Source organism: Onychostoma macrolepis, chromosome 18, assembly GCF_012432095.1.
Source record: "Onychostoma macrolepis isolate SWU-2019 chromosome 18, ASM1243209v1, whole genome shotgun sequence".
NCBI classification, from domain to species: Eukaryota; Metazoa; Chordata; class Actinopteri; order Cypriniformes; family Cyprinidae; genus Onychostoma; species Onychostoma macrolepis.
In genome coordinates, this window is record NC_081172.1 from 3,289,885 (window position 1) to 3,308,921 (window position 19,037).

The 19,037-nt window shown below is 35.1% G+C and overlaps 1 protein-coding gene across 6 annotated transcripts in view; it reads right to left on the bottom strand.

Annotated features, from left to right (window-relative positions):
* Positions 1–19,037, bottom strand: part of fam168a (family with sequence similarity 168 member A) — a 61,844-nt gene that overhangs the window by 27,220 nt on the left and 15,587 nt on the right. For 4 of the 6 annotated variants that reach the window (XM_058750869.1, XM_058750865.1, XM_058750870.1 and 1 more), the window contains exons 2-3: positions 9,904–10,026; positions 4,978–5,069 (exon numbers count right to left, since the gene is read on the bottom strand). In XM_058750869.1, the coding sequence (XP_058606852.1) occupies positions 4,978–5,069; positions 9,904–9,974 (163 nt within the window). In that variant the 5' untranslated portion in view covers positions 9,975–10,026. Of the gene's footprint in view, positions 1–4,977; positions 5,070–9,903; positions 10,027–13,433; positions 14,782–19,037 lie in introns of those variants that run through there. The other 2 variants (XM_058750866.1, XM_058750868.1) reach the window with 2 other exon arrangements.

Sequence of the window (19,037 nt, forward strand, 5' to 3'; positions counted from 1 at the left end):
GGAAGAATTAATCTGGACTTGATTGCAGGAGGAAGATCTATCCAATACTGGATCTATAACTGCATTCATGTCCCCCCCAATAATCAAAGAATAATCTATCAACGAAATCAAATGGTTAGTAATTTGCGAAAAAAAGTAGCCTCAAATATCGAAGGGGCATATATTGATACAAATGCTATTTTCTTCCCCTTAATGTTTGTGCACACTTAGGCAAGTCTACCAGATTGATCTTGGCTCTCTCTATCAATCTTCATATTACATCTACGAGAGATCAAAACAATAGTACCTTTAGTTTTAGTATTGTCAGCAGAGAAAGCTGCCACTCTATAAAATTTATTCTGCTCTCTTTAGATGGGTTTCCTGAATTAAAGCGATATCAACCACTTTCCTGCGCAAGTAGATCAAAAGTTTGGCTCTTTTGTTTGGACTATTAAGTCCTCTGATATTAATCGATATAACTTTGAGTTTATCCATAATCTATTGGAAAAATGGTGTGAATTTTAAGACGTTTTGCACAACCAAAATATATCTGCATAATATCATATATAACAACATGCATAATGTAAACAGTAATGACAGTCAAAAATATATGTATAAAATAAATGAACAGAGTGCAAGTGCTTGACCAAATAAATAAATAAACGCAGCAGGTGATCCTGATCAAAAATTGGTTCAGTTTTCATCACTTCCCTGGTTCCCTGAAGAATCGCTTGCCGGTCCTGGTACCGTAACACGTGAAAGATTTACCAGAGCCGTAAATTCTGTGAGCTTGGTTGATCTCGATCGGACCCTTCTTCTTCAGCGCTGGTATCCAGGTAGGGAGCATCTTTTGAAGTCATCCCCTTCTCGGCCCTGCGGGAGCCCCACCAGACGCACATTATTACAGCGAGACCTGTCCTCTAACTCCGCAATTTTCGAGGTGAGGTTTTGCTGCTCTGTTTACACGTTTAAATCTTTCTTCATCTGTCGCGTCTCACCCTGAGTCTTGTCAACCTTTGATATCAAGTCTCGTACCATGTTCGTTTGAGATTGTACTTCTTGGTGGAGCTCTATCAGAGATGATTTAACATCTTCCATGGTCCCTTGTATAGCTTTCTGAACCATTGTTTCAAGCGAGATTTGCTGTTTCGAAAGCGCCTCCGCAATGGCATCGGTCAGATTAGCTTCAGTGCTCTCTAGCTTCATCTTTTTCTTCCCCGAGGGGGTTGTGGATGGCGAAAAGTCCTGTTTTCTGTTTCCGTGCATTGAGCTGACACTATTGCAAGTAGAAAATACTGACTGTCGGGTACTAATAAACTAGTTAAATTGCAAAAGGAAGGGGGTTTGGACGGAGCATTAGTTTCTCTCAACCATCATGTGTATGCGTCACGTGACCACCCCCAAAATAACTGTTTTCTATTTTGAAAATATATTTTATTCCTGTGATCAAAGCTGAATTTTCAGCATCATTACTCCAGTCTTCAGTATCACATGATCCTTCAGAAATCACTCTAATATGCTGATTTACTGCTCAAGAAACATTTCTGATCTTTATCAGTGCTGAAAACAGTTGTGCTGCTTCATATATTTCGTGGAAACCATGATACTATCTTCTGATGAATAGAAAGTAGATCAGCATTTATTTGAAATAGAAATCTTTTGAAACATTATAAATGTCTTTACTGTCACTTTTGATCAATTTAATACATCCTTGTCCAATAAAAGTATTAATTTCTCTGAAAAAAACCCCCACCCCTGAATAAATCAAATATACATTTTATCAAGTACATGCATTCACGGGGAATCAAACCCATGATCTCTGCATTGCTGACATTTTTGAGCATACACCAAATACATCAAATTAGAACATAACAAATGTTTTCCTTTTCTATTAAAGTCATCAGAACATAAATTAATGACAGCTAGTGCAGATTCACTTCTGTAAATGAAGAGGCTGTTAGTCCAGACATACTGATCCAGATCACTCTCTGTAACCTGTGCCATCATATGAAAAAGACAAAGAGAGTCAGAGAGAGCGAGGTGAGCTCTTGATTGAACAGGGTGGGCACAGATGGTCTCCATTACGACTCGTCTGTCTCAATAAGACACAGTCGGATGAGTGTGAAAGGCAGCGCATCGCTCTCATACTGAACAGCACGAGCTGTCAGACGTACAGGGCATCATGGGAAAGAGTATTCATGTCTGAACAGCTCACTGCAAGGGATGCATTTGATCGATACTGGAGGATGCAGGACAAATAAAGCTGTTCAGTTTGTTAAGAGTGAACCTGTGAGTATCTGTTTGATCATGTGCTTCTTAAAGGAACAGTGCACCCAGAAATGACAACACTCTGTCATCATTTACGAAATCTCATTGCATTTCTGTATATTTCTCTGTAAGAAGATATTTAGAAGAATGCTCAACCCTGGCATGTACATAAGCAAGAAGTACAAATTCACCTGCCAGAGCATTTCTATCCCACATCTTTTTATAGCATATGCTGCTACTATTGCTGTAATTAAATTACTGTCTCAAATATGAGCAAATATTCAATATATCAAGTCGTTTCATAATTGATGAATGTTGCAACATTAACACTTTATTATGCTTTGAAACAATCTGTAATGTATAAAGTGCCACATTAATAAATGTGACTTGACTATTAGCCTTTTAGAAGATTTCAGAAAGCAATTAACCTAAAACAATGACTGAAACTATCGAAACTAATTATATTATGATGAAAGATTACAAAGACCAATATTTTCTTCTTTGGAATAATATGCACTGATGAATCATTAAAAATAGGAGCAGAAACAGGTGTTAAGAAAGTAAATATGCTGAAACATTGAATTATTTTTGTCCTTAAAGCTGAAATTTGTAATTTCCGTATTACTATTTGTACCAAATGGAAACAGAATGACTGTTTTCAAACTAGTTTCCCAAACAACACTTTGAATGTGGCACACTTTTCAGAAATCAGCTTAATGGTATAAATATAGTGGTCTCGTTCAGCGACTAAGAGTATTTTAAATTACATACTTCACTTTTAAAGAGACAAAATGCATTAAAGCTACAGCAAACGCTATCCTAAGATATGGTGATATTCGTCTGTGTAGATACCAGAAGATCAGACAAGTACAGAGCATCCTATACATTCTTTCCTCTGAAATGACCTGAAAAATCAACCATGCGTTGAGCAGCGCTCACAAAGACAAGATTTGATTACGAGTGTTTCCAGCCCCGATACAAACACTCTCCACCTGCAAGTGCACTGACCCGCAACTCCCTTTAAAACGGGATTTTACTGTTTCATTCCATCATTCTTTCACTTCAGTTCATTCCAGCGTCAATAGACATGCAGAACCGCTTGTACTTTAATAATGTCGTACAGTTATTATAAGAATGTGTCCAGTGAACTGTGTGTTGTCTGTCTTGTCTTCTATAGGGAACCTCTCTCACAGAAAGTCTGTTTTCATTTGGGTTTTTCTGGGTAAGTGAATGTGTCAAAAAGTTACATTTAAAAAAAAAGAAAGAAATTATCAGGTAAATATTAGGTCTAATAATATTAATGCAATTATTATCTACAGTAATTATACAATAATTATAAAATTGTATTGGTAAATTAATTGATATATAATTTATACATTTAGTCTATTCTATATATTAGGTCAATATGATAACATGTATGGGTAATTTATAGTGAAAAATAACATGTATTAGAGTAAAAACTACACTTACAGCAGCTATTTGTACTGAATTTCATTACATTTTAATTCTACTTCCAATTCTACATCCTGTTCGATTCAAATTAAGAAATTCTAGACGACCCTGACTAACTAATGACCAACTACTGACTACCAACTTAAAATAGGTTTCGCTAATCTCATAAGCGTACAGTTTCTCAACATCTCAAGTTGTGGTCAAATTTGTCTCGATACCAAAGTCAGAGATGATTCAATATAACGTAATTTCTCGTCAAATTATGTCAAGAAATAATATTGCTTTCTACGTTCATTATTACAGCTTAACTCAGATACTTTCACTGTACGTCAACAACTGTCACATCTGTCTCTATTTTTATTTTTCCTAAAGAATTTTCTAAAATGAACCTGATACTTCGCATGTGAGAAAACCTCTAAGCAATAACATTTTCCTCTTGGTAACGGAAGATAGGCATCATGAAAAGACTGAAAGCGAGGGAGAGAGAGATGTTGGCATCTAAACAGTCTCTATTGACCCAGAGAATCCCTTCAATAAGAGCACATCAAATATGAGCCCACAGTTGCCATGGCAGCAGACAAACACCTGCCATGAGTGACACAGACGCACACAACACACACATGGCTCTACATGCATGAACACACACACACACACACACACACACACAGAACAGAGAGGTGAACTTTGCATTAATGTACACGCAGCTCAGATGAAAACACTACAGCATTCCTGCTTATCACAGACAAACAATGCTGTCATCTGTCATTTTTAATGTTTTTTTCCCTCAAAAATACAGTAAAAAAAGAGTAATGTTGTGAAATATGATCACAATTTCAAATAACTGTTTTCTATTTGAATATATTTTCAAATGTAATTTAACCACGTGATCAGAAGCTTTCAGTTTCCAGCATCATTACTTCAGCCTTCAGTGTCACATGATCTTTCAGAAATCATTCTAATGTTGAAAAATGTCATTTTTGGGTGAACTATCCTTTTACAGATGATATTAAAACAACATTTGCACTTTTAAATTTCTATATATTTCAGAGTGAAATAGGAAAACCTAATTAGTATATTATATTATTGGCTAATATTATTTATGATCTTGGATACATCAGCAGAAAAGTCCTTTCATTGCTTGTTCATTATATTTTAATGAAACCAAACCTCTTCTTTAACATGCACTGATGAACTGACGAACATGTACCTAACCACCGACATTTATTAATAAAGCATGTTGTGTTGTTGTTAAATACATGTGTGTCTCTCATCACGTACCTGTGTATGCCATATTCTTGGGGTTTCCGTACGGGGTTCCCGGCTGCACTGGACTGTACACCGGGTTCATGGTGGAAGACAGCCTGTTCTTACTGAGAGAGACAGATAGAAAGAGAGAGACAGAAACAGGCATGAACTGCTGCAACACAATCATCTGCCTAAAGAAATCAAAATGAAGACCAAATGCACAAACTCTCAAACACACGACTCAAAATTTGTAGGCCCTACAAGATGCACCATACATTTCCTGTATACCACAAAAACACCAGTCAGTGGCCATTTTTACCTGGTTTTGAAGAACTATGTTTAGCCCGGTTTGACCTTAGATCACATTTTAGATGAGTCTGTAAAGCCTCAGTCGAGACACAAACTTCACATGTGTTTGACTGCAGCTTTTCGCATGATTTTGTTGTATTTTGCATGATAAAACCTTGTGTTTCAATGTAAGTATTAGATTACCATTAAAGTCAATTTAACTGTCTGCTGTGGTTTAAACTAACATTAACATGTTTGGGGTCAGTAGGATTTTTTTTTTTTTTTGAAAACAGCTCACCAAGCCTACATTTATTTGATGAAAAATCAGTAATATTATTACAATTTAAAATAACTGTTTTCTATGTAAATATATGTTAACATTTAATTTATTGCTTTGATCAAAGCAGAATTTTAAGCATCATTACTCCAGTCTTCAATGTCACATGATCCTTCAGAAATCATGTTAAATCATTCTATTGCTGCTCAAGAAACATTCTTATTATCATCAATGTTGAAAACATTTCCTCAGCATTTTTGGATGAATAGGAAGTACAAAGGAACTCATTTATTTGAAGTGGAAATCTTTTGCAACATCATAAACGTCTTTGTCATTTTTTAAAATTAATTTAATGCATCCTTGCTGAATAGTATAAATTTCTTTAAAAAAAAAGTTATTACCACAATGTTTGAACAGTAGTGTAATAGATACTGTTTAATCAAATAACTGTTTCATGACGGCATTTTAGAGCCTCGTTAAAAAAAAATAAAAAATCTAAGATTACGAGAATAAAGTCGAAATATTTCGAGAATAAAGTAGAAATTACGAGAATAAAGTCGAAATGTTTCGAGAATAAAGTCGAAATTACGAGAATAAAGTCGAAATATTACGAGAATAAAGTCGAAATATTTTGAGAATAAAGTCGAAATTACGAGAATAAAGTCTAAATGTTTCGAGAATAAAGTAGAAATTACGAGGATAAAGTCGAAATGTTTCGAGAATAAAGTCGAAATATTACGAGAATAAAGTCAAAATATTACGAGAATAAAGTCGAAATATTTCGAGAATAAAGTAGAAATTACGAGAATAAAGTCAAAATATTACGAGAATAAAGTCTAAATGTTTCGAGAATAAAGTAGAAATTACGAGAATAAAGTCGAAATGTTTCGAGAATAAAGTCGAAACATTACGAGAATAAAGTCGAAACATTACGAGAATAAAGTCGAAACATTTTGAGAATAAAGTCGAAATATTTCGAGAATAAAGTCGAAATTACGAGAATAAAGTTGAAATGTTTCGAGAATAAAGTCGAAATTACGAGAATAAAGTCTAAATGTTTTGAGAATAAAGTCGAAATATTACGAGAATAAAGTCGAAATATTTTGAGAATAAAGTAGAAATTATGAAAATAAAGTCTAAATGTTTCGAGAATAAAGTCAAAACTCTACGAGAATAAAGTCGAAATATTTAGAGAATAAAGTCTAAATTACGAGAATAAAGTCTAAATGTGAAGAGAATAAAGTCGAAATATTTCAGGAATAAAGTCGAAATTACGAGAATAAAGTCGAAATATTACGAGAATAAAGTCGTTTTGAGAATAAAGATTATATAGTTATAATATTCTGAGATAGGCTATTCTTTATTCTCAAAATATTTCGACTTTATTCTCGTAATATTTTGACTTTATTCTCGAAACATTTCAACTTTATTCTCGTAATTTCGACTTTATTCTCGAAACATTTAGACTTTATTCTCGTAATATTTCGACTTTATTCTCGTAATATTTCGACTTTATTCTGGAAGCATTTCGACTTTAATCTCGTAATTTTAGATTTTTTAATGTGGCACTAAAACGCTGTCGTACTGTTTATATCTGATCATTTAACTTTAACTTTTACTCATACACGTACAAATACAGGAGACTGAGTACACAAGTATATGGGAAAAAACCCTTTGTCTTTCGCTGTGCACTTAAGTTCAACTTTGCTGAACCCATTAGTGAACTAGCAAATGCAAAGCCACAAAAAACTGACTTCATTTTTGCATCAAAACAAGTTCAAAAGACTTATAATTTAGCCATTTCAAAACAGTTATAATTTATTATTTATTGTGCAATGTAGGGATGCACGATATTGGATTTTTGCCGATAATTTGGTAACCTTAACATTTTATTTTATGATTTAACATTTGTAAATGGTCTAAAGCAAAAGAGATGTAAAAATTCTGAAAATGTTTTAGAGCTCATAATTTGTTTAAAAAATATATAACATATTACACATAATGAATAAATCAGTATTTATAAAATATTAAATTTAAGTGTCATGTTTGTGATTTTTTTTTTCATGTAAGCTATAGCTTCTGACCTTTAAATCAAAATATACTCATGATTTTATGTCATCAATTACTGCTTTATTTAATCAGAAACACAGTCTAAATATTATATGTGTATTTTGCTTTCATTTTATTAGAAGTATTAGACAATTAAAACTCCTTACTGAGCAGGCAATTAGGACCCGGGGGAGGCTGCCGCTGCACGTGCTATTACGGTTTACGCTATCATACACCGAACGCATCATTCTGTACGTGTATTCTCAGTTTAAATGCAGCAATCCAAAACAGTGAATCCAATCACCATTCAGGCAAAACTTTGCTTCAAGAATGAGCCACAATGCTGACATGATCTAATCGCTAGCACACCCTGAGCACATGTCAGTTGATGTATTCCTCTTGTGGCCAAGACATATCGGCATCATTTTTCATATCGGGCCGATGCCGATATTTACATTTAAAGCCATTATCGGCCGATTCCGATATTGGTCCGATAATATCGTGCATCCCTAATGCAATGTATTAATTATTGAAAACAGAAGCCCTCATATCCTGTTGCTCATATTCCTTGCAGGGTCTGAAAACATCTTACATGTGATGGATATTTATCAAGACTACAGAAAGAATCATCGAACAATGTTAAAAACGAGAAAACAAGTGCTGAGCATTAAAACAGCAGCAGAGTGGCTCCTTACGGAAAACAGTGTGCCTGTCTGTCTGTGTGTGTCCTCTCTTATTGTGCATGTGTGTGGGTCTGATCTCCCCTGAACACTCTGATGGCATTATCAGTCAGTCAGTCAGGGGAAAGACGGAAATAGAGGAAGAAAAGCTCACGAATATGGGATCATGCGTCAGAACCTTCCCCTCGCTTCTCAGCCACACACGGAGGAAACAGGAGAAGGCTGTGAGCCTGGAGCTGTTAGCATGTGTTCAGATGTGCCGTGAGTGTGTCACGAGCGCGTGTGTGGGAGAGGTGAAATGTCAGAGCGAGCGTATTTATGATCTATGATCACACACTCACAAACACAAGTATGGAAGATCAAGGTCACGACATCTAGCTAGTCAAAGCGGCTTGAGGCTGCATGAAACACATATCAAAGACTCAAAAAGAAAAAAAAGAGAGCTTTCCATTCCCCTAAACATGCAAAATACAATCTCTAACTTTTTTTTATAAAAGCATTAAGTCATGAGAGGTCATGAGTTGCAGTGATTTTACTATGTTTAAGGGGGATCAGTTGCTTAACAAGATCCCTTTATCATAAAATCATTATAATGCATGGTCTCTCATGGCTTATTGCTTTAATAAAGTATACGCTTAATAAGAGATATAAAATGACATTATAAAATATTGAATTAGCCCTGTTTGAAAAGGCATTGTAAAAGGCAATACACATACTTGAATTCTATATGTTTGTGATTATTCAGCAAAGATACATTAAATTGACCAAACATGACAGTAAATTATATTTCAAATAAATTTGTTGTTGTTTTAATCTTACTATTCATTCATCAAAGAATCCTTAAAAAAAATCTAGCAGTTTCCACAAAAATAAGCAACGAAATATTTCTTGAACAGCAAATCAGCATAGTAATGATGCTGAAAATTCAGCTTTATTCACAGGAATAAATTACATTTCAAAATATATTATAATAAAAAACAGTTCATTTAAATTGTAATAATATTTCAGAATATTCACTGTTTTTAGATCAAATAAATGCAGCCTTGGTGAGCATAAAAGACACAAATATTTCACAAATATATAAAAAAATCACAACTCAAAACTATTCAATGGTAGTGTATATTTAATAAATTATACATTTAATTTAAAACACATTATAATACCACTTTTTCCTTTATGGTAAAATTAGGGTAAAACCACCTCTTATTGCTTTAAAGTCAACATAAAATCAAAGTCTATTTAATTTTTAAATACACATTATGACCTCTTATTTTTCACCGGGAATGACCTGATACATAATGGCCTTGTTTTTTTTTTTTGTTTTTTTTTACAAATGCATTTGAATATGAATCGGAAATCTATGACATCATCATCATGAAAGCAAAATAGGTTACGAATGACATTTCATATTGACTTTAATAAGCTTGATCAGAGGAACAAAGCCAGCAATGAGCAGGTGAAACCTGTGTGCTTCTCTGAGACAAAACACATCAAGGTCATACAAACCCTAGAGGAGAGAAACATGACATACAACACATATGAGGCTCATCATAACAGCTGGAATCAGAGTGAACACAACATCAATAACGTCCCAACCCCAAAAAAAAAAACACACACACAAATACATGCACACACATGGTGGAAGGTGCTGAGCACTAGACTGACCTCTTAACGTTCTGACTGGTGTCTGTTGGGTACAGAAAACTGAATTTGTCAGTGGAATGCCCGCTTGCCATTCTCAGTGAAGGAAAGGCAAATGAAGGAGGTAGGAAGAATGGATATGCAAATCTGGAAATGACAAAAAAGAAGGAAACAAACAAAACGAGAGCAGGTCGTGATTAAAAGGCAAACCATCAAGCACAAGCACAGCAGAGCAAAGCAAAACACAGCAAAGCAACATAAAGCGAGCAAAGCAGTGGCAAAGAGAGAGAGACACAAAGTGACAAGCAGCAGAAATCAAAGCTCACACACCTTCACACACTGATGGACAGATCAGTATGGGGTGAATAACAGTGCGCCGGGGACAAGAAGCGCTGGATTTGAACAGTGTTCTGTGAATGTTCTCGTGTGCATGTAGATTTGAGTTAAACTGCAGTCAAACCCACTTAATATCATTTCTTTAATGAGATGCTTATTTCATTCCCACACACTTTAAAGGGGTCAGTGTGCAGGACGAACAAGGAATGTCAGCTCCATTTCGCATTATTACATATTAAGGACGAGTTTTACAGCTTAAAGGAATGGAAATGAAAATTTGCTGAACATTTACTCACCCTCGGGTCATCTAAGATGTAGATGAGTTTGTTTCTTCATTGGAACAGATTTGGAGGAATGTAGCATTACATCACTTGCTCACCAATGGATCCTCTGCAGTGAATGGGTGCCGTCAGAATGAGAGTCCAAACAGCTGATAAAAACATCACAATAATCCACACCATTCCAGTCCATCAAGACATTAGTCTCGTGAAGCCAAAAGCTGCATGCTTGTCAGAAACAAATCCATCTTTAAGGCATTTTTAACCTTCAAACCATTGCTTCCAACTAAACTATGAGTTATATTGCTTCCAGTAAAAATGTGAACTGGTCTGAATCAGGAGAGAAATTTGCACAGAACACCATTTACTAGCCAAAACAGTCCAGAACATTTCTAAACAAATATGTGGCTTGATTTTGATGTGAGAGTACAGAAGATGGACTTTTTCACTGGAGGAAGCATTATTATGGATTATGGACTTGAACAGCAACAATTAAAAGTTAAAACATGATGGATTTGTTTCTTACTAACATGCAGCTTTTCAACTCACAAAATGTTAATTGATGGACTGGAGTGCTGAGGATTACTTGTGTATTTTTGTAATGTTTTTATAAGCTGTTTGCACTCTCATTCTGACGGCACCCATTCACTGTAGAGGATCCATTGGTGTGCAAGTGATGCTAAATTTCTCCAAATCCATTCTGATGAAGAAAGAAACTCTCGGAAGGCCTGAGGGTGAGAACATTTTCAGCAAACTATTACTTTGTATAAATGTGCTTAAAAAGATAGTCTAGCAAAAAATAAGTATCATATATCACCATATACTGATGGAAAATTAAAGACTAGACATCACATTACCCTTGATTCATGTGCAATAGAGGCCAGAGGAGCCTACAATTTTTCACCAATGCATTTCGATTACTTTTTTTTTTTTTAACATGTGACTACAGAAAAAGAAGAATAAAAACTGTGGTATTGATTACTCTAAATTATAAAATAGGTTAACATTGAGTATGCAAACTCAATTTTTTTCTTCTTCATTATTTATTTTGTTACATCACCAATACTAACTGACAAGTTAACTAAACAAAGATTTCCATGAAAAAAAAAAAAAAAGCATAAAAAAATTGCTGACACAAAATATTTTGAAATGCAAACCGCTGCCATTAAGGTAATGCACAAACTTTGGGCCTAACCTTTCACATTTTAATCATTTCACATGGTCTAGTAGCACTTTCCAGTTTCTTGCATATATAAAAGTATATATGCTGGATTGCTTGACTAACAAAAACCAAATACAACACAATAAGTATCTAAATACTTCTACACTTGACTTGGAAATGCCTGAAAGAACACAATCTCATCACATCGATGTCATTTGCATATTAAATGCTAGTTAGCTTTCTAATTAACTCCAAGCTTGCAAACATGCATATGCATATCCTATAAATTGTGTTGTAAAATGCTACAAAAAAAATTCATAAAGAGCTTTTAGGATCCTTTTGGCGCAATCACACATGCTGGATTGATGTCTTTTTTCAAATGTAATGCAAGTAGGAAATGCATCTAGGTAACAATCCTGCCTGCACACTTTTTTAAGGCTATATATTACGTGACTTCATAAGCAAGCCAACAGCGCCCTCTAGTGAAGGTATTGTGCACCAGTGCTTGCCGTCATCTCAGGTTATCACTGCTGTTTAACAGACAATTGAAAAGGACATAAAGCAGGTTTGACTGCACTTTGTGCATGTGCATGTGCATGTTGTGTTTCATGTGCATGGGCGGCTCTGAGCTGCTGGTGTTCTGCAGACCGTGAGTCATTAATCAGGCCGTGACAGGATCACCTTGAGCTGCTGGTGGATGAAGGTGCCCCTCGCACCAGAACACAATCACCTCTCCTCTCTGCACTAATGTCTTCCTCAGTAGGCCAGTGTGATTGATGGCATGGTGAAGGATATCCAACTATCACACAGACGTAACTGGGAAATCTACTGAAAACAGGTGTGTGTATCCAGAACATGCCCAGACGTGATGTAATCAGCTTCCTCGGGATTCACCGATTCTTATTATCATCAAATATACTGATGGAAAACGAAAGACCAGATAACCTGATTCTTGAGCAATGGAGACAACAAGCAGGGATGCTACCATTTTTCACCAATGAATCTTTTTTTTTTTTTCAAATAATTTTATGGAGAATTCTGTGGCAGATTTCCATTTGTTTGTCAGATATGAATCATAAGAAATGAAAGACTGAGCTTTAAATGCATCTCAATGTGATCAAGCTGGCTAAATTTCTTTCAACTATTTATATAAATTATTTATAATAAATAATATTGTATTATATATGAACACAATCAATTATTTCTACTCTTGTTTAGGTTGAGTTGAAGTACTACAATTGAGTACTTCACTGAGATAAAAATGAACAAAAACTAAGTAGAAAAAATTAAATAATAATAAAAAAAAATCAAAATGGAAACTAAATGGAGAATCTAAAAATAAACACTAATTCAAATGATTAATAAATACTACAACAATATTTCAGATGGCCTGTTATTTCCAGATTTTCAATTATACGGTAATGCTGACAAACATTTGCATGTGGGCACAAATAGATGTGCATTTATTCATATAAAATGATTATATCGATGTTCATGGTTGTTTGTTTTTCTGTTTTTAAATATGAACATTTTCCCCATTTCAACAGGAACAAAATATCATCTTCATAAACCACATATACAGAAAACACAATCCTCAATGGCAGCAATGGTATTTGGAGTAATTAACTGGAACACACAGAGAAAAGAAAGAAGTTTCTTATGGCTCAATGAGCAAAATGCAACACAAAATCGGAGACAGAACAGACTGAAGTGCACTCATTATCACGAGCAGGTATTATTCACAGCTTTATGTGCTCTTCTACAAGCCAAACACGCACCGCGGCTGATGAAGGGTGGAGAATGGGGTTGTGAGAGCACACTCGGGTAATGAACCAGCATCAAGCGGCACCAGACTGCCCTTCCGTCGTCCCCGTAGAGTCGTTCATGGGAGAAGAGATGTGCAGGAAAATGGCTGACTGCTAATACACGGCTGGTTTAATGCATAGCAGAGCTCATAGATGGCAATAAAAACACGGCATTAACTGATATTAATGTATGCAGATGAGAGAGAGAGAATATCACAGAGACACAGGTGCTCAAGATTTCCTCCTTATCCTCACTAAGGGTTTCCTTTCCTCACTTACTTCTAGGGTTGGGAATCGATAAATGGTTCTGAATATTTAAAAAAAAAAAAAAAAAAAGGAACTAAATTATTTATTATGTTTGGTTACGTTTACAGTTCTGGAATGTCTGCTTCCTTTTTCATGCAAATGGAATAAAATATGCATTCACAAAAACATTTCTGAAAACAATGTAATATATATATATATATATATAAAATTATGCACAATTGTGCTTTCTTTTTGTCTTTTTTAGATCTTAACAGAAATGGACTATGAGCTGTCATATAGAAACAAGCATGCAGAATTGTATAAATTACCATTTTAAAATATATCATATATATATTATTTTATTCCAGTTGCATTACAGAAGAAAAAACATGTAATTATGTACAAACACACAGCCTCAAAATAATATATATATATATATAATTTTAGACTTTCTGTTCCTTTAAGAAAGTGGAATTATTGTGATCTAAATCAGAATCTGTCTGTCATCTCTCCTCACTTGCTTTCTCCATTCGACTGCCTTTCACCATCTCTCCCGTCCTCCCTCTGAGCAAATCAATACCTCCTCCTTTCCGTCCCTCCCCCTCTTTCCTCAATCTCTATGAATAACTCTCTTTTTTTCTCCCTCCTTTTTTATCAGGGTGAATCTGAACACACTGCAGTGCCCTTGAGCTCTCGCTCCTCTCCTTCTCTCTCAGGCAGAACACAGAGTTTGGCAGTTATGCTGCCGTTATGTAACGCGCTGCTCTTTATAACACGTTGTTGAAAGGTGCATTGCATACTGCTCATTATATCTGCCCTGCAGCATCAGGAGACGGGAAACCAGATGAGGGGAAATCAAGACATAAAATCAACCATATTCATCTCATCTGCTTATTAATACAGTATTCAAAATGATGTGAATCTGGATGTGGTTTTATGATTCAGCATGAACAAATTGTATGAGCACAGCTTACTCGAAGCCTTTGAACCTATAGAAAGCAAATCATATATTTAAAATGCATTCTACCAGTATGTATATATTGGTATATACAAAAGCTAAATAATAACAAAATAATATTTTCATTGTGACCAATACATAGTTTTTAATAACAATCATGAAAAACACATTTTAATGGTCATTAAAATCCATTATACATCTTCTTAATTAGCAAGTAAAAAAAAAGAATAGTTTTTTTTTTTGAATCTACCAAATCCTGTCAAAAATGTGTGGGTCATATTTCACGACAAAATCTTAAAAAATAAATCTATAAATAACTAAAAATCTAAAATAAATAAATATTTGTAAACATTTGTTTTTTGATTCAATAAAATAAAATATTAAAAAAATGACACTGTCCCTTCTAAAAACTTATTAAAAAGGGGCAGTAAAGCAGAAAATCTGTAAAAATAAATAAATAAAATTCCAAAATAATAGTAATAAAATTATTAATAAAAATAAAACAAATAATTTATGCTTTGTGATATAATAAGATCACTGATTTCATAATAAAATTAATGAGAATTACAATCAATTCTTAAAAGTAAAACAAAAATGCATAATGAGAATTTGGGATAAAGTTGTTCTAAATTGACATTGTAAAAAATAGGCTTCTGAAAAACAGGCTTCATTTTTTTTCCTTTTGAAATGAGAATGAAATACTAACATTTGTGAGGTTCACGCGAGTGCTTGTGTCTTTGAAAACACATTAGACAGCAGTTGAGTCCGGTGGAGGTTTTCTCTGCTGACTGGGCAGTCAGGGTAAATCTAAGGACACACACTCAGCTCTCTGACCCCGCAGTGACCCTGTGATGATGATGATGTCATCACAGTGATATTGGGACACACCACTAACAGCACTGGACGTGGTTTCCTGCGACCCTGTGTCTCAGTAACGCTGCTTCATTCACAATCCAGACTGAAATGCTTTGTACTGAACGGTACGACTGCAACAAAGCAAAGATTTTGTTGATGAAAGCACTGTCTTCTGCTGCTTAGTCATCACTTTCATTCATTCAGAGATCCTCAGTCCAAGTACATGCCATATTTCATTTGTCCATTCAATAGGTTGTACTGTCTTCAGTCTTATTTTCACAATCCAAAGTTTTTATTTTCCAAACATATCCACATATTTTGTTAATAAATGTTTTCATTCAGATACACTACCAAAACCAAAAAGTTTTAGAAAGAAAACTTTTATGCTTATCAAGGCAGCATGTTTGACCAGAAATACAGTAAAAACATTAATATTGTGACATATTATTATCATTTAAAATAACTGTTTCCTGTGAGAATATATTTTAAAATGTAATTTATTCCCGTGATAAAAAGCTGAATTTTCAGCATAATTAGTCCAGTCTTCAGTCACATTATTCTTCAGAAATCATTGTAATATGCTGATTTGCTGCTCAAGAAACATTTCTGATTATCATCAATGAAAACAGTCGGCTGCTTCATATTTTTGTGGAAACTGTAATATATTTTATTTTTCAGGATTCTTTGATGAAGTGAAAGTTAAAAAGAACAGCATTTATTTTGAAATAGAAATCTTTTGTAACATTATTCATGTCTTTACTGTCACTTTTAATCAATTTGATGCATCCTTGCTCAAAAATATTAATTAAAAAAATAAATAAATACATACATTACTGACCCCAATCACAATGGCAAGAAATAATTCACAATTACACTAGTACACTGTACTCATATCACATTAAGCTGAACCTGACATGCTTCTACAGTTCATGTTTGAATATTAAAGCTATTTCAGGCTAGATGCCATATTTAAGTCAACGAAAGATTACAGGAACATGTGGTTCTCCAGGCAGGTCTTTTGATGAACAAAACTGCTCAAGGCACATCCAACACCTGTTGTAAGTGATACTTCATCCTTATTTCAATTATTCATCGCTGTATGTGGTAAAAAATAATAAATAGAGGCTTCGAAACAATGGAGATCTTGAGCATAAATTATTATATACAATCTCTAAATTCAATCAATTTCTAGTATGGAGAGTTTGTAAATTTTACACCCTGGAAACATTAAGACTATGACGTTTTTCTTAGTGCATCAAAAATAGGTATCAGACAACATTATTATTATTAATAATAATAATAATAATGATCAAATTTAGATTCAAAAGCATTTGCTCTACTGTATATCATAATGTTTTGATGCCTCATTTCACTAAAAGCATAAAACTCTAGAGTGGAGCTTAACCAGACGGAAAGCACTACATTTTTAGCATAATATCCCTCACCAAAAAAAAAAAATAAATAAATAAAAATATACAACACACTGGTCATCATAAAAGCATCAACCAAAAAGTTAGTTTTTTTCCCCGCACTGACCAAAATGGCCACAGTGCTGCATTACAACTGCATATACACTGACCTCTGTGCGCAGAACAAGTCAATCTCACACAGACTTTATAACTAACTTGCGAGTTAACGTCAGGGTAAGATGTTTTCTCCCAGTTACGTGGACCAGCCCTGAGGCGAACACATCTCTCTTCTCCTCTGCTCAACAGTACAAGCACACTGAATTAATAATTAGAGCCTGAGGGCCCAGCCATAGGGACATAATATCACTGACTGATTCCTGAACAAAACACCAGGATTCTGTGACCGGTTTTACTTTCATGAAGCGGTGTGTTGTGCGGAGCAGAAAGACGCGCAACAGTGATAAAGCATATTCAGAAAGAGACATACATTTTAAAGGGGTCATGAACTGACAAATCAAAATTCCCTTATGAGTAAAATATCTCTAAATTCCCTTAATCTTTTGATATTTAAGAGGTCACTGCACTATAAAAACATCCGGTAAGTTACAGAACTCAAATTCTCAGTCTATAAACAGCTTATATTGAAGTTGTATGATGTAATAGTGCGGCTAAACACCGCCTGCTTCTACATCACTGCCTGTTTAGCCCCGCCCACTGATTTATGCACATATCAGATAAATGACAAGAGTGGAAAATGCACGTCTACACAGAAACCAAACGATAAACTGTATTTGATGAACTTTATTTTTAATGAAGTTTCAGACCGCGTGCGTCAGTAAGAACTTGGTCCTTTGTTCAATTCATTTTATTACGGATTCGTTTACAAACTATTCCCTATTGCTTTGTCTTATTACAGATCGTTTGATATGTACTGAGTATTTATGCGTTTTTGAGCTAAATCACAGCAGCGTCCATCTGTGAAGGATGTAGGATGTCAAACATACACAACTATTAGTCAATCATAGCAGTGGGCGTTTACTTCCAAGTCTACAATCCTCCACGCCTATTCAAACAGAGCGTTCTGATGAGGGGGGTTAAAAACAGGGCAGAAAATAGCCTATTACTTCTAAATGATGTTGTTTTTTGATGCAAAAATCTTGATGACATTGTTAGTGGACCTCAGAGAACAGTACAAAAAAAAACAAAAACAAAGGCAGCTCATGACCCCTTTAATTAAGAGCTTGCAATATTAATATGTAGGCTGTATTTAACACCTATTTGTCTCTTTCCTGATTTTAGTTCTCTACTTTTATTAGTGGTGATTGTTAAGTATCATTACTGGTGCAACAGCCTAGCAACCAGCCACAATGCTTGCATGGGCAAATACCCCACAGATTTCCTTCAGAAATCTAGTTGATTCCCATAATTCTCAGTTCAGATAGCATGTGAATGACCTTACGACTGGCATGAGCGCAGACAGACCAACAAAACACAAACCAAGTGAGATAAAGGACACATCGCAGTCTTTTCCTCCCATTCGTCCCTCTTTCCTGCAGTGTGGGTGACAGAAGAGAAACGTTCCTCGCTCTCTCTTTAGGGGGCGACAGGAAAAGAAGGTTTTCTGTCTCCATGACTCTGATCTGACAGACACACACGCACACACACAGAGTGCGAGAGGGGCTGAAACACAGGGGCGTCTGAATTATTTAGATAATAAGCGCTTAAAGAGCTGCTGTGAACAGAACAGACACCACCACCTGTGTATCTGTGAATGTGTGTGTGCCAGTGATCACGCTGTGGGGACAAAACAGTCTCTGCTGTGAGGTCCAGCTGTGTGAGCTGTGCAAACAGTGGGAGAAAGACAAGCTAACCTGCACCGTGGTGAACACACACACACACAGCCTGGTGTCACACACAGCCTGGCTACTGTCAAAGACAAACATTTTCACACCAGAGCTGCATCATACAGCTGACAACAGATCAGATCGTACATTTGGTTATTTAGGGTTATGGGCCTACAAAAAATGTGTGCAGCTGATTGATATCTGGTGCGAAACAGAAATGGCGTAAAATCCACTAACAAGACAAATTAATAGATAAACATCACCA